This window comes from Anomalospiza imberbis, chromosome 5 (genome assembly GCF_031753505.1).
Source record: "Anomalospiza imberbis isolate Cuckoo-Finch-1a 21T00152 chromosome 5, ASM3175350v1, whole genome shotgun sequence".
Taxonomy (NCBI): Eukaryota; Metazoa; Chordata; class Aves; order Passeriformes; family Viduidae; genus Anomalospiza; species Anomalospiza imberbis.
Genome location: NC_089685.1, coordinates 70,314,007 through 70,335,795, shown reverse-complemented (window position 1 = coordinate 70,335,795; position 21,789 = coordinate 70,314,007). Strand labels below are relative to the sequence as shown.

The window sequence follows — 21,789 nt, the reverse complement described above, 5'->3', positions numbered from 1 at the left end:
CATCAGAAGAAGTGCAATGACAAATTCTATGTGCAGGCATGTTTGACTTCCCTGGCCTCATGACTGAATAGCAACAGCAGCTCAACTGGTGTCAGCCTTCGGCTTAAACCTGTCATAATCCTCAAACTCACGGCTGGAGTTTCAGGCTAAATTAACCAGTTGTACCTGTGGGGAGCCATTCTTGTTCATCATTAAGCTGTCACCAAATTTACGCTTACCTGATCTGGAGCCTCACCTTCCTGTGCCTGTGTGTTGACAGTGAAAAGCAAATTACCACCGGAAGCTTTGTGCTCTCAGAGACTGAGCCCTGTCTGCTGCTGTGTCTCCAGTGAGAGTCATTTGCTCTCAGAATGTGGTCCCTGGGGTCAGCTCCATGGCATCTGCAATGGAAACCTCATCAATTGAAAGTTTAAAAGCTCCTTGTTATTGACAGCACAGAAGTTATTGCTGATGGCTGCTGTCACTTGATCCACTCTGTTAGTTCCTGCTACCCTGGAGCTAAATAAAGTCAGCAATGCTGAGAAACTCTGTGTTTAAAAAAGTAATAGAAAAATCTCATGGACAGAGGTACCAGAGAAGTTTGGTAGTAATAAACTTTATCTGAAAAATCGGGTTTGTATTGCAGGTACAATGGTAACTTACACATGGAGAAATTATTAAACCAAATCAAACCCACTTCACTTCAACCAAAAATCACATATCAGTTGTAGAAACACTTTGTAGAGGAACGAAACTGAAGGGGGGTCATTCTCAATCTTTTTCTGAACTGATGAAATGACCTTCGTTTGATATTTGCAGTACTGTGAATATCTGCCTGGATATCACAGGCAGAACAGGCTTGCCAGCAGCCAAACAGTTGTCAGAAAAGCAACTTATATAACACCATCTTGTTGTTTTGATTCAGGCAAGAAACCTCACAATGAAACAGAAGTAGATGTGACCTCTTTGAGAACTTTGTTGGTAGCCTTGAAATACTTACTTCAGAAAAAATAGATTTCAAATCTCAAAGAATTTCAAATCTGTTAGCTATAATAAGGAAGAAAACTCTTAAGACATCTGTTTTCCAAAGAATCCATCTAGTGGCTGTTTTTTAAGTTCTTAAAATGAAACAGCGGGATATGGTCTTATGCAGAAGAAATACTGTTCCTTCTCTGTAAAATCTGTTAAGTATTAAGTGTCTTATTACCTCATCTCTAAGTAACCTGAAGTTTGGCATAGATGGAGCTTAAGCATAAATGGTTTTGGTTCAGTCAAATTTGGCAGTGCTTTTGTTTCTGAGTTCTGGTTTTTTAGAGGTCCTGACTACTGAATACACTGAATGCAGTTTTCTAACACACTAGATACTTGCACTACAATAAATGAGTAATTAAGAGCTTACTTCCTTAAATATTCATGTAAACTGATGTTGGGCCACTTTTGCCTGGTAATACAAAATGCCCAATGATAAATCCAGAGTTTTTTACAGTATAATTCTTTAAACTTAGAAATCAAGACACTTCACTGCTTATGGTACTCTGGAAATCAAATCCAACAGTCTGTTAAACCGAATCTTTTAAGTAATTGTAGCACATTTTTTGTGTCTGTTTTTCTGGAGATGCAAGTTCCTTGGAGAGGATAAAGATAAAAGGAATATTTAAAACATTAAGTTGGTGGGAGGGAAGGGATGTTGCCAAGTTTTTCATAAACTACTCTTTTTCTTTTCCACACATAGTTAGCCACGTAAACCACAAATGAGATACTGAAGTGAGAAAGTAAAAATGCACCCATTTCTCTTAGAAATGGTCTTTATTAGCAGCAGAAATATTCCCTCCTGAGGTTTAGCTGCAGGGAAGGACAAACAGTATTTGGCCCTATTAACTTAACTGTAATTACCTCTTTCTGAACAGTTTTGATTTTACCTAGATAGTGCATTCAAGTTTAATAATGTACTGAGAGACCTATTAAAACAATTAAACCAAGTACTTTATTTAGTGAGGAGCTGTTGAAGCTTATGACTCAAAATATGATCTCAAACACCCTCCCTGGCTGCTTGCCTGTGTTTTTAGATAGTAGTGTCCACCAACACACTGATTTACAGTTTATCCTAAATGCTGATTCTCTGCTCTCCCAGGTTTGAGTGTCATTTTTCTGTCCTTTCACTGTCAGCTAGTGTGCTGCAGCCTTTGTTTCTCCTCAGTGATGCAGCATGTACTAAGAAAAGATTGCTTTTTTCCCTCCTGGTGTAGTTACTTTCCCTGAACAGCATAAGCCAGGCTGCCAAAAAAGCACTTGTTAGCATAGAGACATCCACAGTGGGGGCTGACTGACGTCAGTGTGCTTGGAAAAGATGGCTTTTCCTTTTCAAATGCCTCTGCCTTGCTCTGCTAAATCACAGTCCTCGTGTCCATCTGATCATTAATCACATGCTCCCCCCTCTCCAACCCTTTCAGCATCATTTCTTTCTATAAACCAGCATAAAACAGTACTTCTCCTGTACTGCATATTGTACATATTATTCCTTTTTGGTTGCAGAAATATATAAACTGCATTCAGCATATGCTGAAAGACCCATGTTCAATGCTCATTCTCTTCCTCTTCTCCCTATCCCATCCTCAAACAGCCTGCAAGCTTTGTTGACTGTGTCTTTGAGAGCTAGCTATAAATGTGGAGCCAAATACACATATGGATTTATGTTTCTTACATTTGTTTCTGATATTTTTTCCCCATATGGGTCCTCCAGTGTGGAAAGAGATCCCTTGCTCACTCAGACTTGGCTGATTTGGTTTCACCAAGTTGGGAGAGCCCAGCAGGCTGTTTGAATGTCAGTCCTTCAGCCTCTACACCATCCCAAAGAGTGTAAAATGTCAGTGTTTGGCTCTGTATAACCATAGTAATGAGGGATACAGCATGAGGCTGCGTGGAAGAACAATTCTGTGATTTTGGGAGTTGCTGGTTTTGAATTAAAACACAGTGGAAAGTACTATGAGAGTGTGAATTGAGCACAGTGCCAAGGCTTGACTTTGCCACATATATGATGAGTGTCCTAGGCATGCCACTTTCCCTCTCCACCATGGATTTTCCACCTTTTCCTCTGCTCTAAAGCCACCTGAGAAAGATTGATAATATGTTTTATGTTATATAATGGGGTAGGTGGTGCTATTGAGACATGCTGCAAATATGAATGCCCAGGATTATTTGCAAGGTAGTCTTTATATTAATTTGTAAACTCCAGAATGCTGACTAGAAACTGAAATCTTAACACCCTTTTTTTTTTTTACTTGGTAATTGTGGGAAATGGAGCTTTTAATTCACATTCCTGTTGGGGAATTCCTTTGGTTTCTGGTAGAACACTGGGTAGTACAGTTTTGAGGTAGGAGTGAGGAGGTGATCCTTTTCTTTTCCATAACCTTAAGAAGAAGCCTAGGCACAAATGTTTGGTTTTGGGAGCAATTTAACATCTTGTGGGGGGGAAATAAATGGCTTTTTTTCACAGTGGGGTAAGCAATAATGCTTACAGCTGTGTTTGTAGTCAGTCTTCTTGTGCTCCTGGTAAGTTGTGTGTGTGATGGCCTTTTTAAAGACACTTGAACTGGATGCAGTTATAAAGATGAATAATGTTTTTTTTTTAAAAAAAAAAAGATGCAAAACAAAAAGTTAATTCGACATCCTCTTAAAATAAAGTGTTGTTCTTAGTTTGGTTTTATGCAGAGATGTAATCTTAAGAAATTATATCTCTTCCTCTTCTTTCCTCCCATACCAAAAAGTGTAGAGCAAAACATTTTAAAGTGGTGGGGTTATTTTTCTAGTGAACTAAACCCAAAAGTCAGTTTTTGAGCTGGAATTGAAATTCAGGTCTTCCCAGTATGGCAAAAGATAGAGCCTCTTGACATTTTGAAATTTTAAAAAGAAGATCACTAATAGAACTGCACACATTGAGTACTTGTGTAAATACTGTAAAGCAGTAGCAATTCTAAAAATATCATTATTTTTGTGGTACAGTTCCTTAAGTCAGCAGCTATTTCCCCCCTTAAAATTAGAAAAAGCCACAGACATTTTCTGCAAAATGTGTGCCAGCCAAAGTGATAACACACCAGAGAAACCTAATTGATACCAATGACCATGAAAAGTCATTTGCTTGCTTTAAAGGAGCTCATTATATGCTAAATTCAGCAGTATTGTGAATCACAAGCTGACTTTGAAAACCATCTGAATTTCAGCCTGTTGACATTTGGAAGCTGTAGCTCTTGGAGAGCCACTGAATATTTTTACCCTTTGCATTTTCAGCCCTCCAGGAGCTGAACATCCACTTTTTTCAGACTCTAGCTTTATTTCCTGTTGTGCACATGTTTTCTAGGGAGTTAATTGACTCTTGAATTTAAAAAAAAAGCCAAAAAAACTCATGTTATAATTGTTTTTAAAACAGTAAATAAAGAGAAAAGTGTAGAAGAAAGCAATACTCACATTTGCCAACCAGAAAAACCCTGAATCGACCAACCAAAAACCAAACCAATCAAGAACTACACCAATCCCCAAACAAAATTAAAAACAAAAGAAAAAGAAAAACAAAACAACAGCAACAAACCCCCCCCCCAGCCTGTTCTTGATTATTGTGAAAATGTCCTGATTTTTTTTCTCTCAAAGTCAAGATACTGTTGCAAAATACACAGTCAGAGGCTCGCTGAAATAACTTCCAATGTTTTATTGTTACTTGTAAGGAACATTTTTTTGGTATTATAGCTTGTCATATGTTCCCTTCCAGAATAGAGAAGTTCACTGTTGAAAATACATCACCTCGAGAGGCAAATAACATTTCAAACCATCGGGTGCTAATTAAGCCAGAGGCACAAAACAACCAGAAAAACAAAGAAGTGAACAAAAACGAGGAGAAGAAAGCTTTGGAAGCTGAAAAATACGGATTCCAGAAAGTCGGGCAAGATAAACCATTAACAAAAATTAACAGCGTGAAGCTGAACCCTTTGGGACCCGAGTACAGGACTTTGCCCATAAGCACAATTCCAGGTGGGCACTTCAGGCCTGTCCATTTGAATGGTTCTGAGAGTAAACCCATGGGAGTTGTGGTGGCGGATGCTGCGGATGGGGCCCATCACAACGCGGTGCCGGCGCACGCCGAGTCCGAGCGGGTCATGCAGAGAACCAATTCCATGCTGCAGCTGGAGCAGTGGATTAAAATCCAGAGGGGGAAAGGACAGGAGGAGGAGACAAGAGGGTGAGTACTGGGTTATTTTTTTTAGCCTTTCTAGTAAAAAAATACTTATTAGTTTCTTTAGTTCTAGATCTATATTATATAATCACATTCTTTATTCTCTGTAGGAAATGCCTGGGTCACTTCTCAGAACAGATGTATGAAATTTTATTTTATTAGAATTTGAATGATGGTTAATAAATTAAAGTATATTAATAATTTTAAAAAATGGCCACAAACCCTTTTTAGGTGTTAGGCATTTCCCTGTCCTAGCAGGGAAAATGTGTCATCACTCATAAAAATTCTTTTTCCACTTAAAATCTCTTCTTGAAATTGCCCTCTCTTCTGCATTTGAGGACTTCTCAGAACAGATGTGTGGAAGTTTCTTTTATTAGCATTTGAATTACTATTATTAATAAACTATATTAATAACTCAATAAATAAAAATGGCCATAAACTCTTTTTGGGTATTAGAAATTTCCCTGTCCTAGCAGGGAAAATGTGTCATCACTCATAAAAATTCTTTTTCCTCGTAATATCTGTTCTTGAAATTGCCTTCTCTTCTGCATTTTTTGCTCACAAATTTTTGTAATAGTAATTATTTGAAATTCTTTAAAAAAATATTCCTGGGAGCTTTTAAACTTTAAACCAGCTTTAAATGAAGAGAGGGAGAGAGAGAAGATTTACCTAAAAATAAGACACAGACTCTAACTTGATGCTTAAAGCTTCTCTTCTCATGAAATTAGCTATCAGCCAGTTATAATATTGAGCTCTAGTGCTTATTCATGAAGCTTTAAAACGATGTGTGAATGATTGACAAGATTGAATATCATGCCAATAGCAATTTCTCTGTCTGACAGAAGTGTAGCTTCCAGGCTGCCTTACAGACAAGCAGCTCCAGCAGGAAAATGCTAAAGGTTTTTAATATTACATTTGACAGGAAGTATGGAGATATTATCACAGGAGATACTTTGAAGGGCTGGAAATTAAGGATTTTGTGTATAGATGGATGGCAGAGCAGAGCTTAAGATAAACCAAATTCAGAAAATGTGTTTCCCCCACAAATCTCGAGATACATAGCTGGGGGCTTCTCAGTTTTTGCAAAATCTTGAAACATTTCCATGAACTTGGCTTCCACTTGCCAACGTTAAAGATTTCCTCACTGCTTTTAGCCCTTCATTACATATAAATAGGATTTGTTAATGTTTTGTTTCATGAAATGCTGATCATAAGTAGTTCGATCAAGTTTGAACTTGCAGTACAGACAGGATCTTGCACACCCTGACATTTATTTTATTATTTAAACCTGCGTAATGAGAACTCGGAAGGCTCGTTGATGCAGTTAATTTTTTAATTGGACTTTAAAACTTGCAACCAACCAAACAGAAGAAACTAGAAATAGCTGTGCTATTTTTCAGTTGTGAACAAGTATAAAAACCCTAAAACTGATTTCATTGTGGGAATCAAATAGAGGGAAGTGCTATTAACAATATGTTACTAATTAACTATATTTTATTCCTGAGTATAGGGAACACTTGTTTGCCTAGATATGGGTGGCACTGATAACATAAATGCTTTCAGAAGCAGTTCTACATAAAAGTAGCAAACTGAAGGAGAACTTGCCTTGAGCTATTTTTGCTTTGCATGCAAACAGCCTTGAATAATGATCCAAATTTCTAATGTATATAATAATGTCTTTTAAATGGGGCTACATTTAAATTTAAAATTTTATTTTTGTTCAGATTGCCAGTTTCTGGCTGGAGACAGAAATTTAAGTAGAATCAAAGTTGGTGAATCAGAGTAGAGAAAGGCTCTGGTTTATGTTAAAGCTTAAGGTTGGGGTGAGAGGATCCTAAGGCTGTTTAAGACTTGTAAAACTCATAATTGAAATTTTTGAAAAAAGTAGTCTTTACTTAATGGGAGAAAGTTGCTGACTGTCCACCAAGCTGCTTCCCAGTGCATCTGTATTATTGTGCCTGCTTTAGAGAAATCATGGAGGATGCAACTGAGTATCTCTGGTGTGTCAGACTCCAAAAATATTGGTACTAATGTTTAAATGTTAACAATGTCTAATTTAATGACTATATATAAAAGAAAAGAGGAGCTCTTAGTTGTCCTCTATATAGAATGAAAAAGGTTCACTATAAAACTACTCATTTTTTTAGAGGAACAGGCTGACCCCTCAGTAGTTTGATTGCCCAAAAAAGTAATGTGAATGACAGCAACGTAGATTATAATTCTTGAAGGTGTTATCTGTTATTTCCATGGATCTAGACATCTAGTTGGGCAAAAGCCACATGAATAAACTGCTGCCTTAAGGAAGGCAAACTTTTTTAAAACCAAAAATAAATGTGGTTTAAATTAAAATATATACACATTCCGCTTTGTTATCATTTTATTGAATATTGCACATGTCAGTTATGAAAAAAAATGTTTTTCACAAAAGTAGTTCACTTGAGTGGTCTTTCTCAAATGTGACAAGATACGGAGGGGTTGTTTGGTACTAAGTGATGTTTTGTGTTGCTGCTAACCCAGGACGTGAGCTTGTCTCTCTGCCTTGCCTATATAAGATTCATCCAAAGTAATAAATGCCTGCAGTAAAACGCCAGGCTTCGATCTTCCACTGTGCCACCCTTTCTTGATTCTTATATGGAAGTTCTGTATGTGGGGCCAGCTGGTATTTGTGTTCATTAGGATGAAGGGCTGTTTTCAGGTTTCAATCTGAGCATATTCACAGCGTTGCAGAACTGAGCCCCTAAAGGCCTAGCAGCAAAGTTGCTTTCCCAGTGTGTTGGTTTGAAAGACAGGTGTCTGCTAAGGAAGGCAGGAGCCTCCCTTGAAATGGAAAATGTAAACCCTCTCCCCCTGAATTATTATCATTTTGAAATTAAGGGGCTCTCAGGCAAAGATACGGGAATAGGAATAACAGTTCTTTATTAGGAAAATAAAGACAAATGGAATAGTACAAAAAAAAAAAAAAAAAAGCCACTGCCAGAGTCAGAGCAGGCCCTGGCAGCCTGTGGGTCAGGGTGGTGGCAGCAGTCCCATCCCATGGTGGCTCAGCCCTCCTGCAGTGCCAGCTGTGCTTCTGCTGGAGCAGGGATCCTGGACAAGGGTGGAGTTTTCCTCTAAAGATCCAGTGCTGGTGGAGATGGGCCTGGTCATCCTCTGGGAATGCAGTGGGGAAGAAAGCTGCTCCTGTGAGAATGCAGTGGGCAAAGGCTGCTGTGGTGTGCCAGGGTCAGATTGTATCCAGGTAGGAATGCTTGGCTCCTCCCCCTGGGCGGAGCATCTCCCCATGGGATGATGGAATTTTCTCAGCCGTGCAGGGACACTCACTGGCCATGAACAGCAGAGATCTCCTGGAGAGAGGATGGGCTGTGGGAGAGATAAAGAAAACTGCCCAGTGAACAGAGGATAACTGCCCCACCTGTAACAGATGGGAAAATAGAATACACGCCCCCGGGCACATCTTGCATTTCCAACCCAAGACACCCAAATAGTCCAACTCAGACACCAGAACCACTATTGCTACCCAAGAGTAGCCCTAGAGACAACCTCTCAAGGTGTCTGTGAACACATGTGGAAGATTCCTTCTCATATGGGAACAATTATAAGGAGCTATTTATGATGGCAGCTGCAGAAATATTTTGCAACCTCAGACTCAACTACAGCAGTCTCTCCTTGTGTGCAGAGCAGCTGGAAGCTGCAGTTCTGTCTGGAGTTGGGTTTCGGGTTTGACTGGAATGACGTTTTTGCAAGTATCAGCAGGACATTGGTGAATCTATTTTGATTTTATCGAATTATGTAAAACAAGGCTTAATATTGAGGTGGTTGAGCTTTTTACAATTTTCATCGTTTACCAATTGAAGGTGGATTATATTATCTTTCTAAATGTTCCAGAATATAAGTAATTGCAGATTTTAAATTGATGTCTTTGCACAGTAAGACCTTCGGGCAGCTTTTTTGCAAGTTCAGGATATTTAAAGGTGCCGACAGGATTACACTGCCCATTTAATTAATAAAATGTGTGAGGAGCTTCAGTGAGTGAGGTGTGTCTTGCTACTAAATATATTCATGAAAATGTCAGGCCATACTGTAGCTGTTACGGGGTATAGCTACAATCCTATTTTAAAAGTTAAAAATGGAGCTCAAATGTATCTTGTCTGGTTGGTTTTGAATATGGAGATGGACAAAAGCCTCATCATTAATGGTATATTACTAAAGAAATTTGGAAGTATTTAAGCAGATTTGACAACAGAAGACTAGGACTTAGAATCCCTTTTCCCGTTTTGTATTTTTTTTGCGAGCATGGGAAGCTGTCCAACACAAAGTGGGGATAATTCTTCGGTAATTCTTGAAAAGCTTCAGAAACTGTAGCAGATTTTGTACATAAAGCTCTTTATAGCAGTTTTTATCTTCAGAATGTTGCAGGTGATCGTAAATACTCAGCTTAACTATTTTCAGTGAAAAGTGGGTTTTACCATCATCAATTTCCCTGATAGTTATTCCATAAGGATCTCACATGCATAATGCTGGTTTACCTGGCCATTTGATCTGCATAATTTCTTTAATGGTTTCTTTTGTGGCACTGAAGTGATTCAAAAGCATCTCCAGGTTCTGGTGCTTCATGGTGCAGGGATTTTAGCTCAGATTAGTGTGGGGTGTAGCTGGAAGCTGCTGCCCTCTCATGGCTAAATCAGATCCAGTTTGAGGCGGTTTTTGTTGTCTATATGCAAGCATCAATCATATGCATGCTCTGTAGCAAAAGGCTTTAAGAGGTGCTCATTTGCATTTTAGATAAGAGATGAATAAATCAATGTTTATGACCTAGATTTTGTCCTCTGAAAAAAATGAACAAGAAGTGCTTTGTCATACTTAGGCATGCATCAATCCTTGGTATAGAAAATTTTGTATTTCCACTAATGCTGAAAGTTGCTAAATGACTGTAGAACCCTAGACTTTTAATGGGGAAAAAATTAAGTAAATAAGCCTTTGAATTCATATCTGAGTTGAAAAGCAATAAAATATTATTATTTAACAAAGACGTGTATTGCTCTTTGTTTCACTTGAATAGCTGATATGGAATGGCTTGTCCTTGACAATTGCAAAATACCGTTTCTTCAGACAATTACAGCAGTTTTCCCATGGAATGCTGTTAGAATAATCTTTATTTTTTATGTCTGTAGTAATTGCTCAAGATTTTCTTAGGGAAACAGGATTTTTTTTTTTCACTTTTGAAAAAAGCGGACATTTCACATGGGAATATGGAAAGCTTGTGGAAACCATGTAGAACTTTAAAGGTTTAAAAACTTTCACCTATCTAGCATATAGACAAGTTCCAAGATTTGATCAAAACTTGAAATCAAGTTTGCCAGTCTAGTAGGGCACTAGACTGGCAAACTGGTAAAAAGATGAAATATGGATTATATCAGCAAGAGCTAATCAGAGAGAAGGATCCACTTTTAGCTACTACAGTGCATTCAGTCAGCATCATTGATTCTTGAACTGTTGCCTTGAATTTCTTGAGCGTTTTTTAAGTGGCATTCAAAGTATTATAAAAGATGAGAGCTGGATAAACCCAACCCACAGTGAACAACTTTCTATTGCCATAATATTAATGCTAACAAAAGGAAACTTGTGTTCCAGCATAATCTCCTACCAGACGCTGCCAAGGAACATGCCAAGCCATCGAGCTCACGTGCTGCCCCGGTACCCAGAGGGGTACAGAACACTGCCAAGGAACAGCAAGACACGTCCAGAAAGCCTCTGCAGCGTCGCTCCCTCGGCGTACGACAGAGCCGTGGGACCCGCGAGCGCCGAGGACAAGCGGCGCTCCATGCGTGACGACACGATGTGGCAGCTCTACGAGTGGCAGCAGCGCCAGTTCTACAACAAGCAGACCACTCTCAGCAGGCACAGCACCCTGAGCAGCCCAAAAACCATGATCAACATCTCTGACCAGACCATGCACTCCATTCCCACGTCCCCCTCTCACGGCTCCCTCGCCGGTTTCCAGGGATACTCGCCACAGCGGACGTACCGCTCGGAGGTGTCGTCGCCAGTGCAGAGGGGAGATGTAACCATCGACCGCAGGCACAGGACGCACCACACAAAGGTAAAAAAAAAACTTCATTTAATAGTTAAAACTGTGATGTACAGGGCTCTTCAGTAGAACGTATCTGATCACTGGGAAACTCATGTTGCACCAGAGTATATTTTCTATAACGGATATTGTTGCATCACTGTTTTCATGGAGAAAGGTTTGGTTTTAAAAAAGGGTGGAAAAATCTAAGGGTAGTAAAAAATGTATTTTTTAAAGCACTAGATGATGAAAACATGTCCTGATATTACTGCCCATGATAATATGTTTCCTCTAAAAAAAATAAGGAGTCAAAAGGCAAATTATTCAGAATATCTTATGCATATACAGAAATCTAACTCCTCTCTAGCACCAAGAAGACTCAAAATCCCAGGTTTCTTTACACATGCTGCTTTCTGTGCTTCAGCAGCAAGTTTGGCCGCCTTGGGTTCCAGCAGCAAATCGAGTGTATTGTTCCTTTTTATGCCTTACAGCTCTGTGGGGGGGATCACTGTCTAAATGCACACAACCTTAGTGCTTGACCACGGAGACGGAGACATGGAGAATTGTAAACTTGGGTGCCATATGTGCCCCTCTGCTACATCCAGCATGCTTGTGTTACCATGGGTTATAATAGATTGGAAATAATTAAATAAAAATTACTCCTTCTGTTGGATGTAAAATGCTCCTGAGCATTTTTCTAAAATCTTGATCCTTGGATGTCTTTTTTTAATGCAGGGAAAGAAAAAATCTATAACTACAACTTAAAGCAATTTAAACAACTTAGAGTTGGTGATCAGGTGTTGGATTTTCAAGTTTTTAGATCCCTATCACCAAAGGAGTAATTTTGATTTGGCATCCTTTATGTCTCAGCTGCTCTGGAAATTTAGTTATCAATGCTTCTCAAATATCTGAGATATATCACTGGGGTCAGTGCTGCAGAGTGTGTATGACTTGTCCTGTCTGCCATGTTTTGCTTCCTGATGTTTTTGTTCCTTGTTGAACACTTTATGCTAGTATTTCATTTAGTATTGAGTATCTTTCATACAAACCTCCTGTTTCCCTTGAGTTTTTCATGCTTTTTGGTTTGTATGTAATTAGTTACACAAGCGGCTTTTGCCATTGACATTAAAAACAGCCCTGTCTTTAAGAGGTGGGTAATTAGAAGACTGATTATTTGAAATCAGTAGGGTAAATTTAACATCTGAACTCCATCTACATAGAGATCTTAGGTTTTTCAGTGGCTTTCAGTGGTTGGCTTTCTCTTTTTAGGTTCTCAAAATCCTCCTGAAACCCCACTATGATAGTGATTTGAAAATGCCCCACTGTGTCTCTCCAGAGCTCAGTCCCATCTATGCACATTAAACACTATCCCAAGTTGAGAGGTGGGATGGATTTTCCTTTCCAGGGCTGTATAGCCAATATTTGTCATATACAGTGCTGCACTTCTGCATAGATAGCCATCCAAACAGAAAGTTTCAGAATTTATCCAGCATTCTGTAATTCTTCCATCATGAGAAGTTAAAGCAGTGTTCTCATAATATGTCAGCTGTTATAGGCTGGAGCATTTAACCCACAAGAAGATCAATTTTTGTCGCAAATATATTTTTCTCCACGTGCCACAAGACTGTAATCTTATCATCCCAGGCTGGACTCTCACATCTGCAGAATTCCTGTTAGCATTTGCTACCTTTTAAGCCATTGCCTTTTTAAAACTTGTTCACAAGTGATGAGTTAGAAAGAATATCTGGAGGAGGACATAAAACAACTCAAATACTCTTTATTGTCTATAAGACAGAAAGGAGACTGATGTCCACTTAGCTAAAATCAAATGGTTAGAGAACAAGGCTGAACTTGCAGGAGTTGCCTCTTGTGTTGGAACTGGTAAGATGAAGAAAGTCCTTTTAGTCATCCAGCAATTTTACAGGAAAGTGGACACTTACTTTGAAGAAAAGGCTACTAAAGAAAGTTAAGAGGAGGAGAGAGGGATGCTTTTATGAGTGGTACTAGAGGTCTCTTCCAGCAGAGAGTCAGAGCCCAAGCCATGTGTGCATTTATCCAAGCATCCTCCTCAAGCTGGGGCTGTGTGGCCATGTTCTGGTTTGAAAGCAAAACCAGTGAGAGATTCCAAGTCAGAAATACAATTTATTAGGAAGAGGGGAAAAGAAAACAAAATCCATGCAATAATAAAAAAGACAAACCACTGACAGAATCAGAATACAACCTGACACCCCTTTGGCCAGCGTGTTGGTAGCCGTCCAAATTGGAGTGGCTGCAGTCCTCCTGGAGTGGCAGATGTGGCTCTGTCGGAGCAGTGATCCTGTAGAAGGGTGTAGTCTTTCTTTGAAGATCCAGTGGGAAAAGCCAGCTGTTCCTCCTGGAAATCCAGCGGGCAAGGCTGAGTCTGGTGTCCCAAAGACCCAGATTATATCCAGGTAGGAATGCTTGGCTCCTCCCTCTGGGCGGAGCATCCCACGGTGGGATGTTGTAGTTTTTATCAGTCACGCAGTGGCATTCAATAGCCCATTATCAGCTGGTGTCTCCCCAGAGGGAGAATTGGTTGTGGAAGAGATAAGAAAAACTGCCCACTTAACAGAAGACAGCTGCATACAGATGGCAAATGGAATACATCTTACTTTGCAATCTGGGACAGGCCACCATGCTCAGGACAAGCTGCATTATCTGCCAAAGTCAGGTCACTCTGGCAGGCAGAGGATGCTCAAGCTGAGCTGCTTCCCAAGAGAAAAGGATCCAGAAAGAAGAGCTGGGTTTTGTTGTGGCTTTTGGTTTTGTTCTGCTGATCCTTTCTCGCCTCAAAGGATGAGGCAAGGGTGGTATTGCAAGACATGGCAAACATAAAACAATTGTGTTCACATCCACATGCCCATTTGCACGAATGCCCTTGTGTGTGACTGTTTCAGTTTGAGAAGTCAATGAAGACATGGTTTGAAAAGGCAGGAATGAGAGCATCATGAACAGATGCCAAAACTTTCTATTTTGTTTTCAGCACGTGGTTTTGAATTGAGTGCTTGTATATGTTTAAAAGGCATTGCCTAGTCCAAAGTAGTTACCCTGCAGCTTAAAAATTTTCTTTCCTATTTCTTTAAAAAATTCCTTTCCTATTTCTTTTTATGTCAGCTATTTTTCTGTCCTGTGTTGTGTCTTTTCTTACTATTCCAAGACCTTCCCTATTATTTTTGAAATAGAAATGACATCTGCAGCCCCAAGAATGCTGGGCTACACCCACAGAATTTACTTTATCTAGCAATTTCCCCCTAATACTTTGAGAGTACAGCAAGACAGAAGAAGACTTATCTCCCCAAATTGCTGTTGTACAGCTGTCATTAAATGAACTGTGTCATATGAGTTCCCTTTGGAACACTGATAAAGGAAATAAGTCCTCAGTGATTTTTTTTAATCACAAATCATTGTAGATGTACTTTCCTAAGGTATCTTGCCATGGCTGTGGACCTTCTTGTGCTAAAACTGTCTGTTGTTTTCCAGGCTTCCTTTAAAATTCCTACAAAACATTTCATATTTGTGAATATTTAATATTTTTCAATGTTCTTAGCTAATGTCTACATTTATTTAATTTACATTTACATGATAATATTGCACATTTAAGTCATAAATATTCACTTTGGGGAATATTACTGGTTCTACTGTTTGTGCTTTGGAAATAGAACTGTAGTGGCAGTCTCTTGGTGTATTGTCAGAAATAAATGTGATTTGTGGGTAGACCTTGCTCGTGGTCAGCACTCTGTCAGTAGCAACAAAAATGAGGGAAAACTGTTAATTAAACGAAGCACGAAAATTGGGGTATTTCTAGAATTTAGAGGTAGACTGCTTGAGTGACCTAGGTAGTGGATCAGCAGGGAGCATGACTGGCACAAATCATAGCAAATTTTCATGAGGGCGAAGTCGGTTTGACTTTTTGTGTTAGCATTTAAAGTCTTTGAGTCTTTAGAAATAACTGTGGATTGCACTGTGCTTTTTTTTTTTTTGTACAGCATGTCTTTGTGCCTGACAGAAGGTCGATGCCAGCAGGTCTGAGTTTACAGCCTGTTACTCCTCAGAGCCTCCAAGGCAAAACAGTGAGTTGGTTTTTTATTTGGTACATCAGGGTTTTTTTAAGAATAATCCTTTAAGTATGAAGAGGCAACATTGAAAATTTATTCTAGTTAAAGCTTGCTTTAAATGTAACCTTTGTTTAAATTATCAGGGAAAGAAGTTCTCTGTGATTCCACAGAATTCTAAGAATATTGTGTAGCTGCTGAGTCAAGGTTTTCTTTGGGAAATACAGATTTACTATTTTTTTAATCATTGTTGATACATTGCTGAAATTCCTGGGAGAGGGTAGACTACATCACAGAACACTTATTTCTCCATTAATTATTTAGGAAATCCTAGAAGTAAAGTTTGACTTTTTTGGAAATGTAAAAGAGCATTTTGTGTAAGGATGTCCTTTCTGACACCGTACTGTTGTAGAGCTGAAATTCTCATTGAAGATACTTCATCAAAGTGATGCTGGTGAATACTCTCCACTTTCCTAATTGCAACATGACTCTCAGCCAAAAAATTGCCCTAAATTTATGTCACTTCTTGACCAGTTTTTGTGTCCTTTTTTTGTCATCTCTCTGTCCATCTGAAAATACCGATTTGAGAGAGTTACAAATTAGGAAAACAGATTTTTTTTTTTTTTTTTTTTTTTTTTTTTTTTTTTTTTTTTGGGATCATACTGTGGGCAGCCAGTCCTTCCACTGCCTTGAGCCATTTTTCCTGCACTTCCCAGCACAGATTTCTGGCACCTTCAGCAGTTTTTGTGGGTTGGCCTTTGGCAGCTGGAGCCTTCCAGACATTTCTTGGGGTTCGTGGCCCCCTCAACTCTGCTGGGCTGATCTCCAGAGGGACAAGCAGGTCCAAGAAACCAAGCAGAAATCCTGCCCACAGCAGAACAGAGCACGGGCAGAGGAGGAAACCTGTAGGTAGCCCTGAGAAAAGGTGGTGTTATGGTTGCTGCAAGAGTCCCAAGACCTGCATCAAATGCACAGCACCTGCAGCAACTTTATGAATGTTTAGAGAGGAGTAGGAGTTCTGTTCTAAGGGCTCCTCTATGGAGAAAAAGTTTGGGTTGGAGTGCCATGAAGTAAGTTATTCCTAGTGCACTAAAATTGGGCTTTTTCAGAATATACCAAAAGGAGTTCTGATCTTGAAAAAGTGGATCATTGCTCCTTTTGCTTGAAGATGCAACTTTTTGTACTCATATTCATAAAAATGAGGCTTCTTGTGCTTTGAGTGGATGTTACTTTCCAGACTGAAAGCACTATTGCCTATTTTTGGAGAGAACTCCAAAATGTCTTGTATAGCAGCCTAGATTCTTACACTTTCTCTCTGGAATTCAGTATTTTAAATCCAGGTGTTGAAGGAGAGCTATAAGAAGGAAAACTGCCATTAGACAATTTGGATTTGGTGTTGGTTTTCCCTCAAAAGCAAATGGTTTTGCCAGCTGAAGCTATGTGGAAATCCCTTGCTCCCTCTTGTGGGCTCCTCTGTTCTGAACTCCCAGAAGTGCTGGTGCCATGCTGCTTCTTAGGGATTTTTCCTCTTTACTCTGAGAAACTGGTGTTCACTTTCAGCATTTTTAATGTGTGGTTCTCTGGAGCTCTTTACTTCTTTGCTTTTGGGAAATTCTGTGGCTGTGGGAGAGGGCAAGCAGGGGTTTAGGAGCTTTTTTGTGTTTGAGCTTTGTTTAACTCACAGGGCTTGTGAGAAAACCAAAACACTGGATGAATATTTAACCTCTTGTAAGGTTGACTTCTGGAGAAGTGTAAGAAAACAGAACCAAAAAGTAACATAACAAAAATACTTGTGATGCTCAGTGGTTTGTTTTCTTTAGAGTATTGCGCTGATCTGTGTGGAATTACCTGACAAATACATATTTGAGTTGGACTTTATTTCCATAATACATATAATCTTAATTAAATCTATATGGAAATCTATAATTTTCATAATACATATAATCTACATATAATCTTAAATTATATTCTTCATCCCTTCCTAAGGCTGAATAATACAGCTTAGTCATAAAAGTAAAGTAATAAAATAACTGGAGGCCTCAGACCTGTGAAAGGTGGGATGGAAAATTATTTTTGTCATGCTTGTGCAGATTCCTTTTGGGAAAGGTGATTATTTCTGAGGTAGTACAGTAAACATGGGATTGTCATCATTTTCTCCTCTCAATTTTGACACACACATTTGAAGAATTATTTTAAATAATTATTTGGAGAATTATTTTTAAAACTACATTTTCTTGAGGGCATGTTTTGATTCTTTCACCCAGCTCAAATGGCTGCCCACGTACAGGTAACAACATCCTAAGGGCTGGAATTGTCTCCCCCTGACTTAAGCCAATATCGTCAATTTGATACGCATGTCAGGAAGATTTGAGGACTGCACAGACTTTGCCCTGCAAAATCCTCAATTATTTTTGTCCTTAATACAGGATGTTTGGCTTTTATGGCATTTCCTGGTTTGAGCAGTCAAAAGCTAACCCTTCATTTTATATTTGGAGGTGTTCAGTTGGGGAAAATGGTGTCTCTTGTGTTGTATCACTGCCAGAGTTTTTGTAAGGCACTCCGAAGGTGCACCTTGCTTTACTTTAGAAGCAAACCTTTTTTAAGGCATGCCTTATTTTACTGAGGTGTTGTTTGGGGTACCAATTAACCTTTTCTCTGCTCTTTGGCTTCTCACGCCGCACTCCTTCAGCCGGAGGAGCTGACGCTGCTGCTCATAAAGCTGAGACGGCAGCAGGCGGAGCTGAGTAGTATCCGGGAGCACACACTAGCACAGCTCATGCAGCTAAAGCTTGAGGCCAGCAGCCCAAAGGTCAGCCACCCAGCAATGTGTGTCATGCTCCATCCTCACTAACCCTCAGTCATTCATTAACCCGAGTTTGCTTTGTGCAAAATTCCCTGGCTCCTGCGCGAGCAGAACGGAGTGGCGCTAATCCTTTGTGCGCGCGGTGCTCTGCTATCAACCCTTTGAGGCTTTAGTTTTGGAAATAAGCCGAGTCAAAATTACCTGGGAACGTTTTGAAGTGCTTTGTAGCTGGCTGGAATTCTGGGCTAAACAGACAAATGGGGGATACAAGCATCAGAAAGCCACCCCAGATTTAAATGAAGGGGTTTTAATCTATTGTTTTGTATTGCAAACAAAATCAGTCGTGATAGATTGAGATGAATCTGCTGTTTACACAGCCTCCTATCTAATACCATCTTATTTGTGATATGTCTGTGAAAAGCAGGACATGTTTAAAACATGGATTTATCAAAGGGTTCATAGCTGCCTGTGTAGTGGACATTTACATAAGCTTACTTATGTGTTTTATGTGTAAACCAAACTGAAATGTAGTGGTTCGTGGTCTGATTTGTAGCAAACTTTCATCATTTCTGTTTCAGGCTCAAAATTTGTTAACAGTTCACCCAAAAAAGGCAGTTAAAAACGGCATTATATTTCTCCATAAAACAGAACTGTCTATCACTGTCTAGTTTACATCCTTTAAAGCTCTTTTCATGCATTCTGCACCTTCTGTCCCTTTCCTTTTCCCCTCTGACTGCTGCCTTCTAGAATGAGATTCTTTCACATCACCTTCAAAGGAATGCCATATATTTGGATCACCAGGTGGGATTTGCAATTTACTTGTGCATTTATATTTCTTAATGCTTTTTGCCTGCTCCTATCAAAGCTGGAAATATTTGGGGAGAAGGATTTTCAGTGCTTTGTGTGAAGTTGGATGATGCCCATAGCATAGAATATCTCAATTGATCACAAATTTGAGCTCTTATGGGGAAAAAGAATCCCTCAATTTAAAATTTGTCAGAAAACAGTAGCCAATCACCAATTAATTTTTCTGTTCTAAATATATTCCAAATTTCCTTTTCATAATAACACTAACTGTAGCATTTTACCTTCTTTAACCAGTCCTAATATGTTTCCAAGCTCATATGACACACATGCAATTTATAAAAAATGGGTACTTCTAAGAATTTCAGTTCTTGAAATTAAAAAGAGTTAGATGTTTCTACAGGACATTAAATGAAGAGGAGGTCAAACATGAAGAAATATTTTAAAACAAATATTTTAAACAAATCATAACATGTCTCCTTTTCTCCTTATTCTCAGTTCATTCTGAAGGATTTATGTAAGAATAAGATTTTAATTCTTTCCAATTCCTGGTATCTCATGGAGCGAGGGTACAGTTCTGTCTTCACTAACATAATTGACTGCCAAGTGAAGAATTGCAATATCACATAGCTCTCTTTCTGGCCTTGTTGCATGACCAAATGGCATTTCTGTACAAGTTGTGTTTGAGAAGTTTTGAAGTGGATTTTTTTTTTTTGCTAGCAGTTATAAAAGACAGTCATATGTGCTTAGAACTTAAATAAGCAACTGGATGACCATTGGTTAAAATACAAAAATCGTTTTTTGTAAGAATCTTTTATATTTATTGTGTCTTTTATTGAAACTTTTGAGCCTTACACTTAAAACCAACTGTTAGAACTTTTATATTCTATATTTTCCTCTACTGGGGTTTCAGTGAGTTTTTGAAAACCCCAGCTGTGCACACAATAGACACTCTCACGTGGGCTTGGCTCACCCAGTGACTTTATTTTCCTATTACCTCTTGAAAACAGGGTGGGAATTGTGACCAATTCAGTTTGTTGGCAATGCATTTCTAATGCATCTCTGTATTGTTTTATTTAAGGGGCTGCAGGAGGTCCAAAACAGTAGGGACATACTGCTTGCTAAATTAGACCAGAATATTTCATCCAACTCAAATATTTCCAGTCTATAATGTTTTGGAATAAGGGAGTGATTCTGTCTTCAACAGTGTAATTCATTGTCAAGAAAGGATAACTGTCGATGTGAAGTGTAAAATTGTTGTTAGTGCTTGGTTAGCCAAGCTTGTGAGTATGATGGGCAGGATTAAATGGGGGGAATTGTCTGTGTACAAGATGCAAAATAGTAAAAATTATTTTCCTTTCGCTTGCACCAGATAAAATTTAGAAATGGGATGTGGTAAGCATTAATTTAGGAAAGCATGTTAAGTCTTATAGTTGTGCCATATCAGAGATGCAAGGAATGACTGCAACTTAGAAATGCAGTCTAAAATCTATTACCTTAATCACAAAATCATGGAAGAGCAGGTTGAAATACTCATTTCTCTTGTTTTATAATACTGTCATGTACCTGTAGGAAATAAATCTCCCTGAAAGTCTTTCTGCTTTGAGTACCACTGCTTCTAGGGGTGGTATCACATTTATAGCTCTTCATTACTTTGCCAAATATCAATTGCCCTTTATGTTAAAAGCATAAAAAATTCAAAATTTCTTTCAGTGTAATTGAGGCCTTTCCTTCTTGTTACCAGCATCTGTAACCTGCGTGCATAATCGCTTACCCTCTCTGGATTTTAAATGTCCTGTGTACTTAAATTAGATATTTCCACTGGTGTTTAATCTCTGCAAATAGTGTCAGAATCTACTTGGCTTATAGCACATGGTGGGACTCCAGTCCCTGTATCCTCAACTCTCTCCTTCTTGGTCACAAAGAGCTCAGTACCGTACACAACAATAAATAGTAAGTTTGTTACAGGATTGCACAGGTGACTTTTCAGGCAGACTAAAATTCACCTGTAGGGAAGGTAACTCATATTCTGTTGCAATAAGCTGGCTGCTGATTAGGTGGTTTTCTTGTCAAGAATATTCAATCAACTTTTAGCAATCAAACTTTGTTTTTGTACTGCTGTTTTCTCTGGCCATGCTCAGAAATTCTCATGTTACACTTTCTGATGGTTTTGTATTATGCTTTCAGAATTTTTGTTGTTGTTGTTGGAGTTCAGAGGGAGAGAGGGGGGGAAAAAAGCCTGAAAAGACTTGGCACACAGATAGCCAGCCATATGATTTCTTCCATGTCTTAGGGCCAAATAAATGGTTCTCCAGAACCCTTTTATTTTTAATCCCCTCTGCTGGATCGAGGTTTGCAGAGTTGAGAGAGAGATTCAGGTGCATTTTAGGAATTTTAGGAGTTCTGGACATAGCTAGCAGCCCTAGGCAAGGATGATTTGTTTGCCAGCATGGGACATTGAGTACACATAGGATCTCAGTCTTCTGCATGATCAGATTTTAAAGAATCACTTCTTGTGTGCTACTAAATGCAAACCAGCTGTCTCCTTAATTTATTTGTACCCAGTAATTACAGAATGAGTAACCAAAACATAACATAAGGTTGTTTTTTCCCCAAGTAAAAGCTAGACGTGTTTTCTTCTCCTTTACAAATAGCCATGGTAGAAGGTCCCACTTTTGAACCTTTCTGTTGTTATCAAGAATTCCAGCACACCAGTATTTCACACTTCTGAATTTTATCTTGGTAGTAAAACTTCTCTTTGGCTGAAAAACTGTTTACTACTAAGCTCATGTAACTTGTATAAAACTCCCTATCCCAGGCTGATTGGTCACAGAAGCTTTAC

At 38.9% G+C, this 21,789-nt stretch overlaps 1 protein-coding gene across 24 annotated transcripts in view; it reads left to right on the top strand.

Moving 5' to 3' along the window:
* Nucleotides 1-21,789, top strand: part of PLEKHA5 (pleckstrin homology domain containing A5) — a 160,977-nt gene that overhangs the window by 108,354 nt on the left and 30,834 nt on the right. For 17 of the 24 annotated variants that reach the window (XR_010999537.1, XR_010999536.1, XM_068191891.1 and 14 more), the window contains 5 exons: nucleotides 4,739-5,206; nucleotides 10,832-11,300; nucleotides 15,275-15,358; nucleotides 18,030-18,149; nucleotides 18,891-18,944. Coding sequence is in view for 22 of the 24 variants with exons in the window: in XM_068191891.1 (XP_068047992.1) it covers nucleotides 4,739-5,206; nucleotides 10,832-11,300; nucleotides 15,275-15,358; nucleotides 18,030-18,149; nucleotides 18,891-18,944 (1,195 nt within the window). In the remaining 2 variants the exon portion in view is untranslated. The remainder of the gene's footprint in view (nucleotides 1-4,738; nucleotides 5,207-10,831; nucleotides 11,301-15,274; nucleotides 15,359-18,029; nucleotides 18,150-18,890; nucleotides 18,945-21,789) is intronic. The other 7 variants (XM_068191897.1, XM_068191903.1, XM_068191910.1 and 4 more) reach the window with 2 other exon arrangements.